The sequence below is a fragment of the Saccostrea echinata genome, unplaced genomic scaffold (assembly GCF_033153115.1).
Source record: "Saccostrea echinata isolate AGI-Se365-2 ecotype Australia unplaced genomic scaffold, CSIRO_AGI_Sech_v1 ptg000001l, whole genome shotgun sequence".
NCBI lineage: Eukaryota > Metazoa > Mollusca > Bivalvia > Ostreida > Ostreidae > Saccostrea > Saccostrea echinata.
In genome coordinates this window covers 36,264,620-36,280,467 of record NW_026889750.1, presented here as the reverse complement: position 1 = coordinate 36,280,467, position 15,848 = coordinate 36,264,620, and the positions used below count along the sequence as shown (strand labels likewise).

The 15,848-nt window shown below is 33.6% G+C and overlaps 1 protein-coding gene across 1 annotated transcript; it reads left to right on the top strand.

Moving 5' to 3' along the window:
- Positions 1–14,531: 14,531 nt before the first annotated feature.
- LOC133197157 (adenylate cyclase, terminal-differentiation specific-like) lies at positions 14,532–15,848 on the top strand. Its single transcript, XM_061333033.1, has one exon. The coding sequence runs from the start codon at positions 14,532–14,534 to the stop codon at positions 15,846–15,848; it is 1,317 nt and encodes a 438-aa protein (XP_061189017.1).

The window sequence follows — 15,848 nt, the reverse complement described above, 5'->3', positions numbered from 1 at the left end:
AATTCAAGTTTAATTCCCTCCCGAAGTTCTTATCCTTTCTTTATACATATGTTTTATTTATTTTTGTTACTTTTGTTTTCGTTTTTGTGTACAATGATCTCACTGTATTTTCATAATAAAAATCTTTTTAATCTTAATATGTTAGTTGAGAGACATAAAATTACAAGTTATTCTGTTCTGCATTTTTATACATGCAGACTCTGTTGTGGATGTTTATTTCCCGGCTACACGAGATTAAGGACAACAATGTTTAGAGACAACAGCTTCTTCTTTATCCTCTCAAACAGAACAATTTATATATTCCTGGAATAATTTATGAATAAATCAAGTTATCCTCTTAAAATAACAGTGAACAATATGGATGCAAACACACAATCAATCAATAAATATGGGGAAACCATATGATGTATATAATAGATTTGAGAATCTGATTTACATGTAAGCTTATAATCCAGTAGAAGTCAATGCCCAAAATTAGATAAATATAGACAAAACAACCAAATTTAAAATTTCTGAATAAAATTGCAATAAAATGAAATATTTTGCACCCTACTGAAGTGTATTCATCTTCTTTCAATGCTTTTTTAATATTTGCATAAATTTCTGCTTTCATCATAAAAGATACAGACCCGGACTAAGAATTAAACATTTACATAATTTACTTGACATATATATTCTCATAAAGTGGATTTCCAGGCATCATAAACGTTGTTCACAAAGGTAATTATCTAGAAAATTTCGGGGATACACCGAGATATTTATAAGAAAAAACGACTTGATTTATTTACATGTAATTTTAGCGAGTAATAAGTATATATACAATAATTAAAACTTTTCATTCGAGACAGTATTGATATTGATATTTGTCAAATCGTCCTTCTTTTTTTTTTGTTTGTTTGTTTGTTTGTTTGTTTGATTTGTTTTCTTTCTCTCAAGAAAAAGGAATTCTTTCGAGGATAAAATCATAACAGTCCACATTTTGTTCAATCCCTTCCAACATTTAGACTACTTATAATTCTGCATACAAAGTACATTTCTCCCCTGATTTACACAGAGCGAGAATTCCCTCAATGATTTGATGACTGTGAATATTTTAGTGGCCTTTTTTCAGCTGAGTGTATTATGATACGTGTCGAAAATTAATAATGCTAAAGGTCATACATGACAAAATAAAAATAATGAGAGGTAACAGTTCTGTGGTTATAAAGCAAGCAGATTTTCCGACTATTGTGGAACTGTGTCCTTTCTTTTTGGACAGCAGACTGTCATTTTAAATGTTAAGTTATGTAGAAGGGAAATTGCTAAAGGGAAGTGTTATTATTTTCTTAAGATTAAAAACAACAGGACATTATCTTACCAGCTATATATTATAATATATAAGAATTCAAATGGAAGAGGGTCAGAGAGTATTTCCGATCTCGTCTCCATCTTTAGCCACGTTTGACATCTTATTGCTGCTGTTCAAAATCGGTATAGAGCTCAGATATACTAGTGCATTTAGTTATGGGACAACTTTCTGGCGAGAGATATAATGAAAATATTCAATATATACAGCGTCATTAATCAGTATTCTATTTAATCATAATTTGTTGTAAAATGAAATACGTCAAATATCGCTGTATTTTATCAACATATAAAAAGAACTCTATTCCCACCTGTTTCAGTTAATATATACATTTGTGGTATCTCTCTATTATATAAACATGCAGAGAGCAAATATCTTCATAACTGTATGAAGTTTTTCGAAGGTCATAGGTCATAACGTGACCCAATCACACAGCGCAGTAATATCTACATAAAAAGACTTACTCCACTAAGCAATATAGCATGTTTTTCATACATAAAAATGTACAAAATACTCTAGTAAATTATAATAATCATTTTATTTACAATGTAAACGAGTATTTAATACAGTTTTTGATCGGTTTTACATAGAGAATAGAAAACTACATGTTATAAGTTCCATGTCTGAGCTGCATAGTCTCAACGTTTACCCTTATTTTTCTCGCAGACCTCTGAATGCTATAATTTTTTTTCGTTAAACTTTACTCACAATAAATTTGAAAATCTGTTGAAAAATATCAATGTAATGCAATCACGCCACAAACAGCTGACAAACACTGCACTTTGGAAGTTCGGTAGGCACACCTCCATCATCGAGATCGTTGTGACGTTGTCTTAACAATGTAAGCTGTCACCAGTGTCTCCATGTCAACATCATAAATTAATATACATTGTAAATATGCCTTACTGAAATCGTAGATTTTATGGTTTTGATCAAATTTTGTACTTGATTTCAAGTTATCTGGTCCGGACAAGTGTCTCCATCCATCCCTTTCCTACCGAAATTCCTCCAACTTTTTATTATCAAACATCGGACGTGTTTCTTGTGTTTTTTAACATCGAATATGGGTTCTCATAAATACAAAAATTCCCAGACACCAATATGCTCACTATAATTGATCGCAAGTAGCCTTTCACAGAATATTCCCTTCAAAACAGAATCCTTTGCCAGATGAATTTGAAGCGTAACCGCTTTTCAAGCCGATTTACACCTAGCGTAATTTGTCGAAATCTACGACGTGCGGTTAGTGCAATATTTATATTCGATTACATTCAATTGTCCATCTCAAATGTATATATAAGTAATAAATAACAAGTTTAAAAACTTCAATGGGAATTGAAGTGGGTCGGTACGTGATCAAATCTTCTGAGAAGGCCTTCGGCCTTCACAGGATTTGATCACGTGACCGACCCACTTCAATTCCCATTGAAGTTTTTAAACTTGTTATTTATTTCTTAAATGAAGTCAGGGGGAGCAACTTCAATTTTTTTAACAGCAAAACATGTGTATCTCTAACTTTGTAGGCATGTTCATGTTTTAAAACTGGTATGTCTCAGACGTATCTTACGAACATCTTAGTCCTGAGATTGTCTCCCAAAGTCGTCCTAACTTACGATATATCTTTTAAAAATGCCATAACCTCACTTATCCTAACTTCAGAGCCTTGGATGAAGACCGATATCTATATCGCAAACGTGTAATTTGGGATATACATAAACCCAAAGAATAGTTAGATTACATTGATATCATCTGCAAGTAACACAAGTGCCTGAGGACACCCACCTTAAAACCCCGGGGTCTTTATCTTTTTTCATAAATTATATTTGATGACCTATTCGCTCTACATTTAAGTTATTATAAGTTGTTTTACAATTATTGAATGGGATAGAAATTTTTGTTTGTTTTAGGTAATTTTTCGAATTGATACGTACATAATGCAAGGATTTTAAGACATTGCAGGAGTTTGGAAAAAAAATACACTTTTGCATCTTTCGACTTCTTTTAGAAGTGTTTGAAGGAAGTATGGAGATAACGAACAGTAATCAAGCTCAAAAGTCCATTGAAACAATACAAGTCGGGAGCAGAGCAAACAAAGGCCTCTAAAAGCATTATAGAGGTGGGGCCAGTGTCATGGACGAGTAAGCATCCCCTGTCGACCAGTCTCTCCCACCATGTGCTCATTGTCATGATCGAGCAAACGGAAAAATCCGTAGACAATTCAGAGTGTAAATAATGGTCTAACAATAAAACGTCAGTCAGCATTCAACTTAATGATAGATTGTATTTGCTGACAAGGTCATTGTATCGACCATAGTACTTGCGAAAATGTTGACTTCAAACGAGACTGTTGATATCCTTGTTTCATCAACTTGTTGGTTAATAGCTTGTCTCGTTTTAAAAAATGTCCGTACGTAGAGCATGCTCTTGCGTATCGAATCAACTGGGAGACACAAAATCCATATGCTGGTGATAATGGTATATTGCTACATAAATAAGGGAAGGTTACCATTAAAATCTTTTTCTAGTAATTAAACTATCCAAATATGAAACAGATTCTGTGTTCTTTTTTATTTCAAGTTCACTGGAATATATCGAGTCGACATGTGAATGGAAGTAACTATTGTTAATTGGTAAATAAATACGTCGTCGATATATCTTAATGTCGATCGAGTTGAAGGCGACAGCAAGTGTTTTCTTCTTCTCATGTAGAAGTTTTTTTTAAAATAAATTCTGCTTCATATGAATATAAAAATGGATCTGCTTATAAAGGGGCGCATTTTGGAACCCATTGTTGGAAGACTTGATCTCCAAAATCTACATAGATATTGAAGCTTATCTGCCTAAGAGAATATTGGAACGGTGCTGTTTCTATCGATGCATGCGAATAGAATCAAAAGCCATATCACTGGCGAATCAAATACTAGTAATTAAATGAAATATCAACACAGTACACGTATTTGGACATGTAATTGTGTATTTAAGTGTGCATTTTAAAAAGATTATGTTAAAAGATATAAGAATTTCATTTTCGAATATATTTTTTAACTTATTTTTGGAAAAGGAAATAAATAACTCAACATAAGAAGTCGTTACTTAATAGTCTAAGTTTGCTTTGGTTTACATTCTAAGATATATCTTAGTGCGTCCTAAAATATATCTTCAGACATGTCTTAAGATACTTTTACGAACATGTCCACTAGTTCATAATTTTAAAATAACCTCATTGCATTTCATCCAATGGTTATTAACAAATATAGTTTTAGTAAGCTTAGTTTTTTTTTCTGTTTCCTTATAGAATTATTCATTATAATATTTTTTGAATGATGGATCGTCAAAAAAAAAAAAAATAAATAAAAATACAAAGCTAAAAACTTTCAGATTGAAAATTTGGATAGAGATTTATGAAGAAGAGTATATTGAATGAAGAGAAACATATATATGTATCTGCCGAAAAACAAAAATTGGTATGTCCTATGCAGGATCAATTCTCGTATAACATAACTCATTTTCCGACTATTTATTTTTAAATAACGCAAGTAATAATAATAAATAAAAAATTAGATAAGGGAGTTTGGGTACTACCTCTCTTATTCAATATCCCCTGCTAATGCATGGAATGGCTCTTGGGGGGAAATTCCTTCCTATTTTTTACTCATGACTATCATTACATGGCCTTGATCTTGAGATATGACCCTGATTAAATCTGGACACATGTTTTGTTTGTTTTGAACATATTTTATTGTAATAATACATACAAAAGGATTGGATACAAGTTCTTTCAACTTAATAAATCTTCTCCTTGTTCTACAAACAATGAATACAATATGATTGTCATAATAAATAAATTGAGAAAATTTATGAAAATTTATGTTGTACATGTAATATATATGAAAATTATAAAGACACATACTCTGAGTAATCTTGAGTAAGCAGAAGAAAAAAAATACTAAAGTTTCAAAAGCCTGCACAATAGCGGGTATTATTCGTCTTTTCACTTGAATCAGACTAAAGTTTCACATCATTCCAACCAAGGGTTCCCAACTGTCATCCGATAATTTCAACTAAAAGTTATTTAAGGCTTAACACTTGGAAGCCACTACATTATCATATTGCCACTTACTAGTATATTTTTGTACATGTATATCTGAATTAATGTGCACCTAAAATCTAACCTAAAAATGTAAAAAGGGGAGATAACGAACAGTGATCAATCTCATAAATGCACTGAAGAAACGTAACCGGTGCATAAACTTGGACCCCCTTTTAACACCTGAGGTGGGATCGGGTACCTAGGAGGAGTATACATGCCCCCTGTACACCGGTTACTCCGCCCTCTGTATTAATCAGATAAAAGGATTAATCCGTATTCAAAATTGTATAAAAGCAGTTGCCTAAGAATTGATGGGATGCGTCAGTCAAAATACGACAAAACTATAAGTTGTACTTCAAACAAGGCCATTATTACGACTGAATTTGGGAAATGCTGAATATATAGATCATAGATTTTAGGAATTTTCTCACCTATTTATAACATGTATTGTACTTTTGATAAATGTGTTCAATCATCATCGAATATACACAAGAATCAATGTTGGAAATTCCTTCCCTACTTTTTTTCTGACATATATTATTTTCCAGAGTAAAAAATCAACAGAACTATAAATCATAAATGCAGATTTTTATTGTGCGGGAAAAAAGCTTTAAGAAAATTCCATTCTGTTTCTCATTTTCTACCTGCATTATTTGATGAGTAATCAAGAGTTTGCTGATCCGTGTTGAGTTCAAATAGACATTGCTGTACAATTTACATCTCGACATTTAATTAATATGCTTTCAGGATGTAATTAGGAGTTTGATTTTACAAATCGAGATTGTCTTTTCCAAAAAGATTTTTTTTTTTGCACGTTTTCTCTCATATGTCAAAAACTTTGCTTTTTTACAAGATGATATTTCTTGAAGATGATTAATAGATCTGGAAAACTTATCAACATTTTATGTTCCTGAATGAGCTAAATCATTTTTAAACAGTTTATCTGTCTGGGTCGTCACCATGATAAGTTGCGGTGTCTTTTAATTATCCTCGTCTTTAACTGTCCCTTTTATGAACCACACCGAAACATGATCGATTGTTAGCACCGTAAGACACATGACGTGCACAGGTTAACAATAAGAATGCACGTCTCAGGCACCGCTATTTCAATGAGTTTGGTTGTGCTTTGTTCACTTTGTGGCATATTTGTTCTTATTTTCTAATTATGATTTTCTAAATATTAATCACATTCACTTCCTATTAATATTTAACCTAAATGTACGTCAGAAAAATGAATATCAGGTTCCTTTTTGATTATAATGTGCAATACGTGCAGTTGTAGATCGAAAAGAATCAAACTCAGAAGATGGGTTTTGAAAACATATATATTTCCTCCTAAGCAGTTAACCCCCCCCCCCCCCCCCCCGAAAAAAAAAAATTATAAAATATTATAGATAAGGTTACTTAAGAAATATTTATTATCAATTCAACAGAAAAATTACAAAATAGGTGTATCTAGAATAGTAGTATGATAATGTACAAGGTAGTTTTTATAAACGTTAAAATTTTAATGTTGAAGAATCTTTTACAAAAAAAAACGATTTATTGAAATAAACAAAATAGAGATAGAGTTGTCTCTGATGCCATTGATAATTTAGATCTAATGTAAAAAAAATGATATGCTTTAGTAGAATGAATTAGTCACATGATTTCGAGGAAATTCTATTTAAGTCCACACCTGACAATTTAATGAAAACCATTATTCATCAATAAGAAGAGTGGTTTTATACATTCCGACGAATAAGGCTAGATAATGAAGGGTTAATTGATTGTGGAGTGTAAAGGTTACAGAATTACAAGCAGCCACCGAAAGAGCGGAAAAGTGACATATTTTCCTCTTATAATTCAGTTTTAATGAACCGTAATTAGAATCACGAATGATTGACACATCATGTTGAAATTTGATAGGTTTTAAGTGCTTCTATATTTATTGATTTGATCAGGACCTGGGTATTTCTATAAAAGATAACAATACAGCTATAGAAAAGCAGCGAAAAAAAATTACGAACGCTGCTCATTACCCCCATGGATCAATGACATGTTACCGCATCTGTATCACAGGTGCCTGGGAAATTCCCTTCCTCTCCTCCTTTGATAAAGACTCCAGTCATTTGAGAGGGTTTTCTATAAATTATCTTTGTATGTTTTTATGTTTTGAAAATGCATTCCATACCAAAAAGTACCTAAAACGAAGATTTTAAAGAAGTCAGTGTCCGATTGATTTTTAATGCACTTCAAGTATTGTTTTAATTTCGAGACGCCTCTCCTTTTGATGCTGGAGTTAAGTATGCATTTCCTCGGAACTGTACTTTGCAGGTCTGCGATATCTGTATTTTATATAAGTACCTTTCTACATATATTGTAAATATATTTTATTTGAATACATGTACTTTTTTCAATTTGTTTACAAAATGTATTCTTTTAATAGATTTTAATCTTAAGGTATGAGAGCATATGTAAACATATTAAAAAAAATAGAAATGCTTGGGGTTTTTCGTAGTATGTGTTGAAAGGGTTTGTGTGTGTGTGTCTGAAACTCTAGTACGTCTTTTCTCCTAGAGTTTTATGCTTTTAATATATATATGTAGTAGAGGTACTTTTATTAAGAATTATAAAAGTTGAAATGATTTTAAATGAAATAAAATAAATATTAGATATAAATTAAATAAATTAAATAAACTATTAAATATGTTATAAATGCATAAATGATAAGTTTTCTATTAAAGTTTCATTCTGTTCATTCTGTACTAACATGGGTATTTAGTGACATAGATATACACCCCTTTTGGATCCACACCTGTACATATACTTTTACATGACCACACACATATCTATTGGTCAGATTTTGAAATGGTTAGATTTCATTGGTTGAAAGTTTAGTCTTTGTGGGGTACTGAGTTTTATTCAGAATTAGCTCAAGATTTCAAATGGATAAGACATAATTTATATAAGCTGCTGACTTTATTTATTCAAAGACCTAAGACAGTTCCTGAAAATGTAAGTTTTACCTTTTTTTTTATGCCTTAAGATATGTTTTCCATAACTTATGTGAAATAGGTGGAAAACAGAATATTTTACTTTTAAATGTTAACATATTGAATTATCTGTCTGTATAATCAGATGTAGATAAATCTGATGGAGTTTTCTCATTAATTAATTTGTATATATACCTAGAAATATTTTGATGTGAATATTTTGATAGTCAAACTAATTTGAATATCTATTGATTATGAGAAAGGTATTTGTAAAGAACAAATCCTGATTATTTTATTTATTGTACATAGGTAACACCATAAGTAAAGAATTAAATTATTGCTTTGGAGAAAGTTCAATTCCATAAATTGGTATGTCTATCTGTATATATATTTTTTATGATTTGTACAGAAACATAAAAGAAAGATAACTCTTCACAAGACTGTTAAGAGTAATTATGTTGTAAGAGTTAACTCCCTTATATAGAATTTCTCTATTTTATCATATCGAGTGAAATTGATAAATATGATAAATAATTGTTAAAAGGGAAGACAGATAATTTGTTATATTTTTATGATCAGAATATTAGATAATTGATATATTGTTTGTACATATTTTTATGACGCAATTTGTATATTGCAGGACATATCCATTATCCATTTTCCATTATTCCATATATTCCATTAGTCCATTTTCCATTATCCATTTATCATCAACTAGACATGTCACCATAATAAAATGTAAAATTTAAAAAAAGTTACAAGTGTGTTTTCCATCATTGCCGGGAATACCCGCTACAAAATGGCGCCCAACGTAAAATCCATTCCATAGATGAGCAACTAGACTGGTAGGCCTAATTCCGGAAATATCCGATCAACCAAGCGCTTTTGTGACACTGATCAGTGACTGTGAGTAATTCATTCGAATTTTCTCTATTGACATTCACGTGGAGGCCACAGACCATAACAACGCTGGATTAAAGTAAATTTATTTGATTAACATTATATTTAGTGGTTGTTTACTTATTTATTCAACAAGATACTATATTAAGTGCAGAGAATATTTACTTTTGATACAATATTGCCTGGCCAGTTAAAGAGTTCAGAGTTTGAAAACACGTGTTGTTAAAAACAAAGACGGATTTTTCGGCCGTTTCACATTGTTTATTTTTTTCCATATTATTATTCATTCATTATTATAACAATTATTTAGAACAAATATTTAAAATATTTTGACTCAGACAAGAGAAAACGGACTGACACAGTTACAGTTAGCAGGTTGTGTTGGATAGTGTATAGAGGAAATTCGGGTAGGTGTGATTGTCATACATTAGTGCAGTTGAGAGTTTAGGTATACAGTGAATTTGAGTTTATATAGTGAATACAAAACCACATTTGTTCTCACATTAATCTCAAACATTAGAAATACAGAATCTGATCAGAAGTTTGTCTGTCATGGTGTCCACTTAGTTTAGTGTTAAGCTACTAACATCATTAGCTTCTGATACTTTCCATTAAAAAAAAAAAAAATATAAACATGGTTTAAAATCGTGTAACATTTTGTGTGTTTATTGCAAAATGTAAATTGTTTAAAACAATTTAAATCAAACAAGAGTTTATTGACAGTCAATCAACGCGTCGGTTTATTTGTTTCATCTGTCAGTTAGATGCGCGTCGGTTTCTTTGAGTTGTCATTTTTTACTTGCATGTTATACAATTGCAATTTTTGCATTGATTAGTCAAATATCTGCATGATTTGGTATTTATTATTTATTACCATTATGGCAGAGCTTACAGAGACAGAAATGTCTGATTTGTCGTCTACATTTCAGGCATTAGACATCAAGCCTGAATATAGTACTCCTGAAGAATTTAAAAACTGGGTTTTGAAATATGCTGAATCCTTAAAAAAGGAATTACCCAGTCCGTCTGTTCATGCTAGTCCTAGTATTGACCATGACCTTGCCCCTTCTAGTCCTAACCCATTCCTTGTCCCTCCCAGTCCTAACCCCTTTGCCAATGACCTTACCCCTCCCAAGCCTGGTCCATTTGCCCATGACCTTACCCTGACCACTTCCTCAACCCACATTCCCTTGAGTGGTGTCCCTAAAATATCAGGGTTTGCAGGTGACAAAAAGGGTGATGTTTTATACGATCAATGGAGATATGAGGTAAAGTGTTTACAAGCAAATGGTTTTTCAGAAAATATTATTTGTTTAGCAATCAGGAGATCATTGCGTTCTCCAGCAAGTAGAGTGCTTATGCGTCTAGGGCCTAATACAACAGTGGAGGAAATTTTAAACAAACTGGACAGTATTTATGGCATTGTTGAGGAAAAGGAAACATTGCTTGCCAACTTCTACAGTGCGAAGCAGGGAGAAAGTGAGGATATCTCAACATGGGGATGTAGACTGGAAGATTTATTGAGTAAAGCTGTCATGCGAGGGCAAGTAAAACAAGGTGATGAAAATGAAATGTTAAGAAACATGTTCTGGAATGGAATGAAGCCTAGTCTTAAAGATATATCAGGCCATTTACATGACAAGTATCTTGATTTTGATGAGTTACGAATGGCAATGAGAGTACTTGAGCAGGACAAAGAGAAAAGAACTGAATCTGAAAAACAGTCAAAGCCTCTACCATCAAAGAGAGTTACTGTGGAAAGAAAACAGGAGGATACAAATGATTTAAGATCTATAGTCAACAGACTATCAACAGAGTTAGAGGAGATGAAGAGAGAAAGGAGAAATGATCAGTACAGAGGCAGAGTAATGACAAGAGGAAATTACACTCCACGATACAGAGCTCCTAACAGATTCAGAGGTCAAACGTCTTACAGATTTCAGGCTCCTCAGATCCAGCAAAATACTAGTAATAGATTTCAGACTTCACAACACACAGCATCTGAGGAAGTTGTATGCTGGAGATGCGGTCAACAAGGTCACCTCCAAATTGGATGTAGAGTTAGAGTCGACCATTCAAGAGGAAATTTAAACGGATACCGACCTTCGGCAAGGGGCCGACGATAGGTCGAAGACTACAGAGCCCCATGTACCAGCCAAAATTAATTGGTGAATCAACTGAGACAGAAATTCTGATTTCACAGATTAAAGCTAAAGCCTTACTAGACACAGGATCAACTGTATCCACAATTTCAAAATCATTTTATGATAACAATCTGCAAGAAAATCCTATCCATCCAATACAAGATTTCATCAACATTGAGTGTGCAGATGGAAATTCTCTCTCTTACCTAGGGTATATTGAAATAGAAATCCAGCCTATAGGAATTCCCAGATGTCATCCTTTACCGTGCCTTTTCTTGATTATACCAGATTCAAATTACAGCAAAACAACTCCAATATTATTAGGAACCAACATCATCAATTTATTTCTCAACAACACACATCAACAGTATGGAGAGAAGTTCTTACAGGAAACAGCACTACAAACACCATGGTTTTTAGCTTTTAGAAGTTTACAGTTGAGAGAAAAAACACTGATGAAGCAGAATTTTAGATTAGCCATAGTAAAATCAGCTGAACAACAGACAATCACCATCCTTCCAAATAGTCAAGTAGTCATTAATGGGTATGCAGATAAGAAGATCCCATACCACACAACCTGTGCATTACTGCAATCAACAACATACTCCAGAATTCCAACTGATCTTGACATTGAACCTTCTGTGGTGAACTTCAACTTCAGAGAAAATCAAATCATACCAGTTAATATTAGCAACTTAACAACAAGAACAGTGACTGTTAATCCAAAGGCAATACTTTGTGAACTTCACCCAGTATCTATCATAGAACAGCCTCAACATCTACAACAGGAGGAGATAACTCATTTGCAGGAAGTGAAAATTTCTACTGACAACTTATCATCTAGTCAGATACAGGAAGTACATGAACTACTCAGAGATTACAAGGATATATTTTCAAAAGGCGAGACTGATATCGGGTTTAATGACACCATGAAGCACAGAATAGATTTATTAGATGAACAACCTTTCAAGCAGAGAACGAGGCGAATACCACCTGCTATGTTTGAAGAAATCAGAAACCATTTACAGATGCTGCTAAATTCCAACATCATAAGAAAATCAAGTTCACCATTCTCAAGTAATGTAGTAATAGTCAGAAAAAAGGACAACAAACTAAGAATGTGTGTAGATTATAGACAACTGAATCAAAGAACAAAGAAAGATGCCTATGCATTGCCACGGATTGAAGAAATTCTTAATGCACTTTCAGGAAATAAGTATTTCTCGGTTTTGGACATGAAGTCTGGCTACCACCAAGTTGAGATCTTAGAAGAACATAAAGAACGAACAGCTTTCACTGTGGGACCTCTCGGTTTTTATGAATTTAACAGACTTCCATTTGGACTATCAAACAGCCCAGCAACATACCAACGGTTGATGGAGAGCTGTCTAGGAGACCTGCATCTGAATATTTGTTTTATTTTTCTTGACGACTTGATCATTTTCTCGAGATCTTATGAAGAGCATATTCACAGATTACAACTAGTATTTGATAAACTTAGAGAATCAGGCCTGAAACTATCACCAAAGAAGTGCAACCTATTTATGAAGAAGGTTAAGTATGTAGGCCACATTGTTTCAGAAGAAGGCATAGAAACGGATCCAGAAAAGGTGCAAAAAGTCTTAGATTGGCCAACTCCTAGTACACCAGAAGAAATAAGAAAGTTTATTGGTTTCATTGGGTATTATAGGAGATTTATTCCAAATTTTAGTAAAATCTCAAAACCCTTGACAGAGATGATGCCAAAATCCAATATCAAAAAGGACAAGAAAGGAAAACATACAACAAAGGAATTCAAATGGGGAATAGAACAGAAAGAAGCCTTCCAACACCTTAAAAATCTTTTAACAGAACCTCCAATTCTTGGATTTGCAGATTACAACCTACCATTTGAATTGCACACAGATGCCAGCAAGTTAGGACTTGGAGCTGTGTTGTATCAGGAACAACAAGGAAGAAAAAGAGTTATCAGCTACGCAAGTCGCAGTCTAAGTCCTACTGAGAAAAACTATGCAGCACACAAATTAGAGTTCTTAGCTTTGAAATGGTCCATTTGTGAAAAATTTCATGACTATCTTTATGGACATAAATTTACAGTATTGACGGACAACAATCCTCTGACATACGTACTGACAACAGCGAGACTTGACGCTGCAGGACATAGGTGGCTAGCAGCTTTATCTGTTTATGATTTCAATATTATTTACAGGCCTGGAAATCAGAACCAAGATGCAGATGCTCTATCAAGAAGACCTACTAATAATGATTTTGAATCCATTTCTACAGATTCCATCAAAGCAGTTTGTAAAGCAGTTCATGCAGAGCCACTTGTAACATCTTTGTCTTTAGATACCTCAATTTTTGATCAAAATTTTTCTCAACAGGATGTTATCGACCAGCAGATTGATTGGTACAATGTTCAGAGAAATGATCCAACTCTTAAATCATGGATCCATTATGTAAAGCTGAAAAAGAAACCTAGACTTGAGGATTTGCCATTTCAGCCTGACTCACAAGCATTAGTTAGGAATTTCAACAAACTTAGACTAATCAATAATATTCTTTACAGGGAAACAACTTTATTCGACAACTCTAATCAGCAATTGGTAATACCAAGAAAATTCAAAGACAAAGTTTTGATGGAATTACATAACAAATTTGGACATCCGGGAAGAGAAAGAACATCTTCTTTAGTCAAAGACAGATTTTATTGGGTAGGAATGCACCAAGACATTGAAAACTGGATAAAGAACTGTAACAGATGTGTGCATAGGAAAGCAACAAATCAAAAAGCACCACTGGTTAACATCAATTCATCTTATCCACTAGAACTGGTCTGCATGGATTTTTTGACATTAGAGATGAGTAAAGGAGGATATCAACATGTGCTCGTCATAACAGACCACTTCACTCGTTTTGCGCATGCCGTTCCAACTCGCAACATGACTGCAAAGACAACAGCAGAGGCATTGTACAACAATTTCATCACTTACTAAGGAATTCCAACTAGAATACACTCAGACCAGGGAGCTAATTTTGAGAGCCAAATCATAAAAGAATTATGCCAGATCACAGGAATGAAAAAGTCGAGGACAACTCCTTACCATGCTATGGGTAACGGACAATGTGAGAGATATAATAGAACTTTACTCAACATGCTAGGAACCCTGAAACCATCACAGAAACAGAACTGGAAGCTGTACATTAACCCATTAGTACATGCATACAACTGCATCAAGAATGAGTCAACAGGAGTTTCCCCATATTTCCTTATGTTTGGACGTGAACCAAAATTACCTATAGACATAGAGTTTGGCTTGAAGAAAGAAGAAAAGAAATCAGTATCTAAGTACATCAGTAACTTGAAAGAAAACATGAAAGCAGCCTATGAACTAGTAAGCAAGATAACAAAGAAATCGCAGGAAAGACAGAAAGAAAGTTATGATAGGAAAACTACAAATGCAGAAATACAGATAGGAGACAGAGTATTAGTAAAGATTGTAGCGTTTGATGGGAAACACAAAATAGCAGATAAGTGGGAAGAAGAACCTTACCTAGTTATTGACCAACCAAACTTAGAAATTCCAGTTTATAAAGTACAAAAAGAAACATCAAAAGGAAAAACCCGGACATTACACAGAAACCTACTACTCCCTATTGGACATCTAGATTCATATGAAGCCAATTTAGAAGAATCATCTACATCACTTTCCAAACCTACTCCTAAACCCAGGACAAGGCAAACGTGGAAAAAACAAGAACAGGTTCAAGAGAAAACACCAGAGACTAAAGAATTAGAAGATGAAAGAGATGTAAGTTCTGATGAAGAGTCAGTAATAGAATTTATCCCAGTACCGGTACCAAGGATTCCTGAGGTTAACGTCCCAGAAGATGTTGGTAAGCACTCAGGAAAGCAGAGAGTACAGAGATCAAAAGACCAGACAGTACAGAGCCCTAGAGAGCAGAGAGTACAGAGCCCTATAGAGCAGACTGTACAGAGCCCTAGAGAGCAGACTGTGGACCAGAGAGAACAGAGACAGGAAAGAAAAGCAGAGGAAGAAATACAGCATCATGATGCAGAGGAGAATGCAACACAACAACAGCCAGTCCAGATAGAGGCAGAGCAACAGCAAGAACATGCTGTAGCTGATACAAGTCCCAGATCTGAAGATAAAGAACAAGAACCTGAACCAATGTTACCGAGGAGGAGTACTAGGGAGAGAAGGAAACCAGATTGGTTAAACCCCCAGGAATATGTCTTAGCGCAGCAACAGCATCAAGATGAATGGATGAAGAAATGCGATTATCTACATCGTTTGAAAGCAGCATCAGAAATGAAGTCATATGAGAATGACATAGTTCAAACCATGCTGGATATTTTAAAGAAAAGCTAA

What these genes read in the sequence shown, in the direction of transcription:
- LOC133197157 (XM_061333033.1), top strand. Translation starts at nt 14,532, where the DNA reads ATGAAAAAGTCGAGGACAACTCCTTACCATGCTATGGGTAACGGACAA.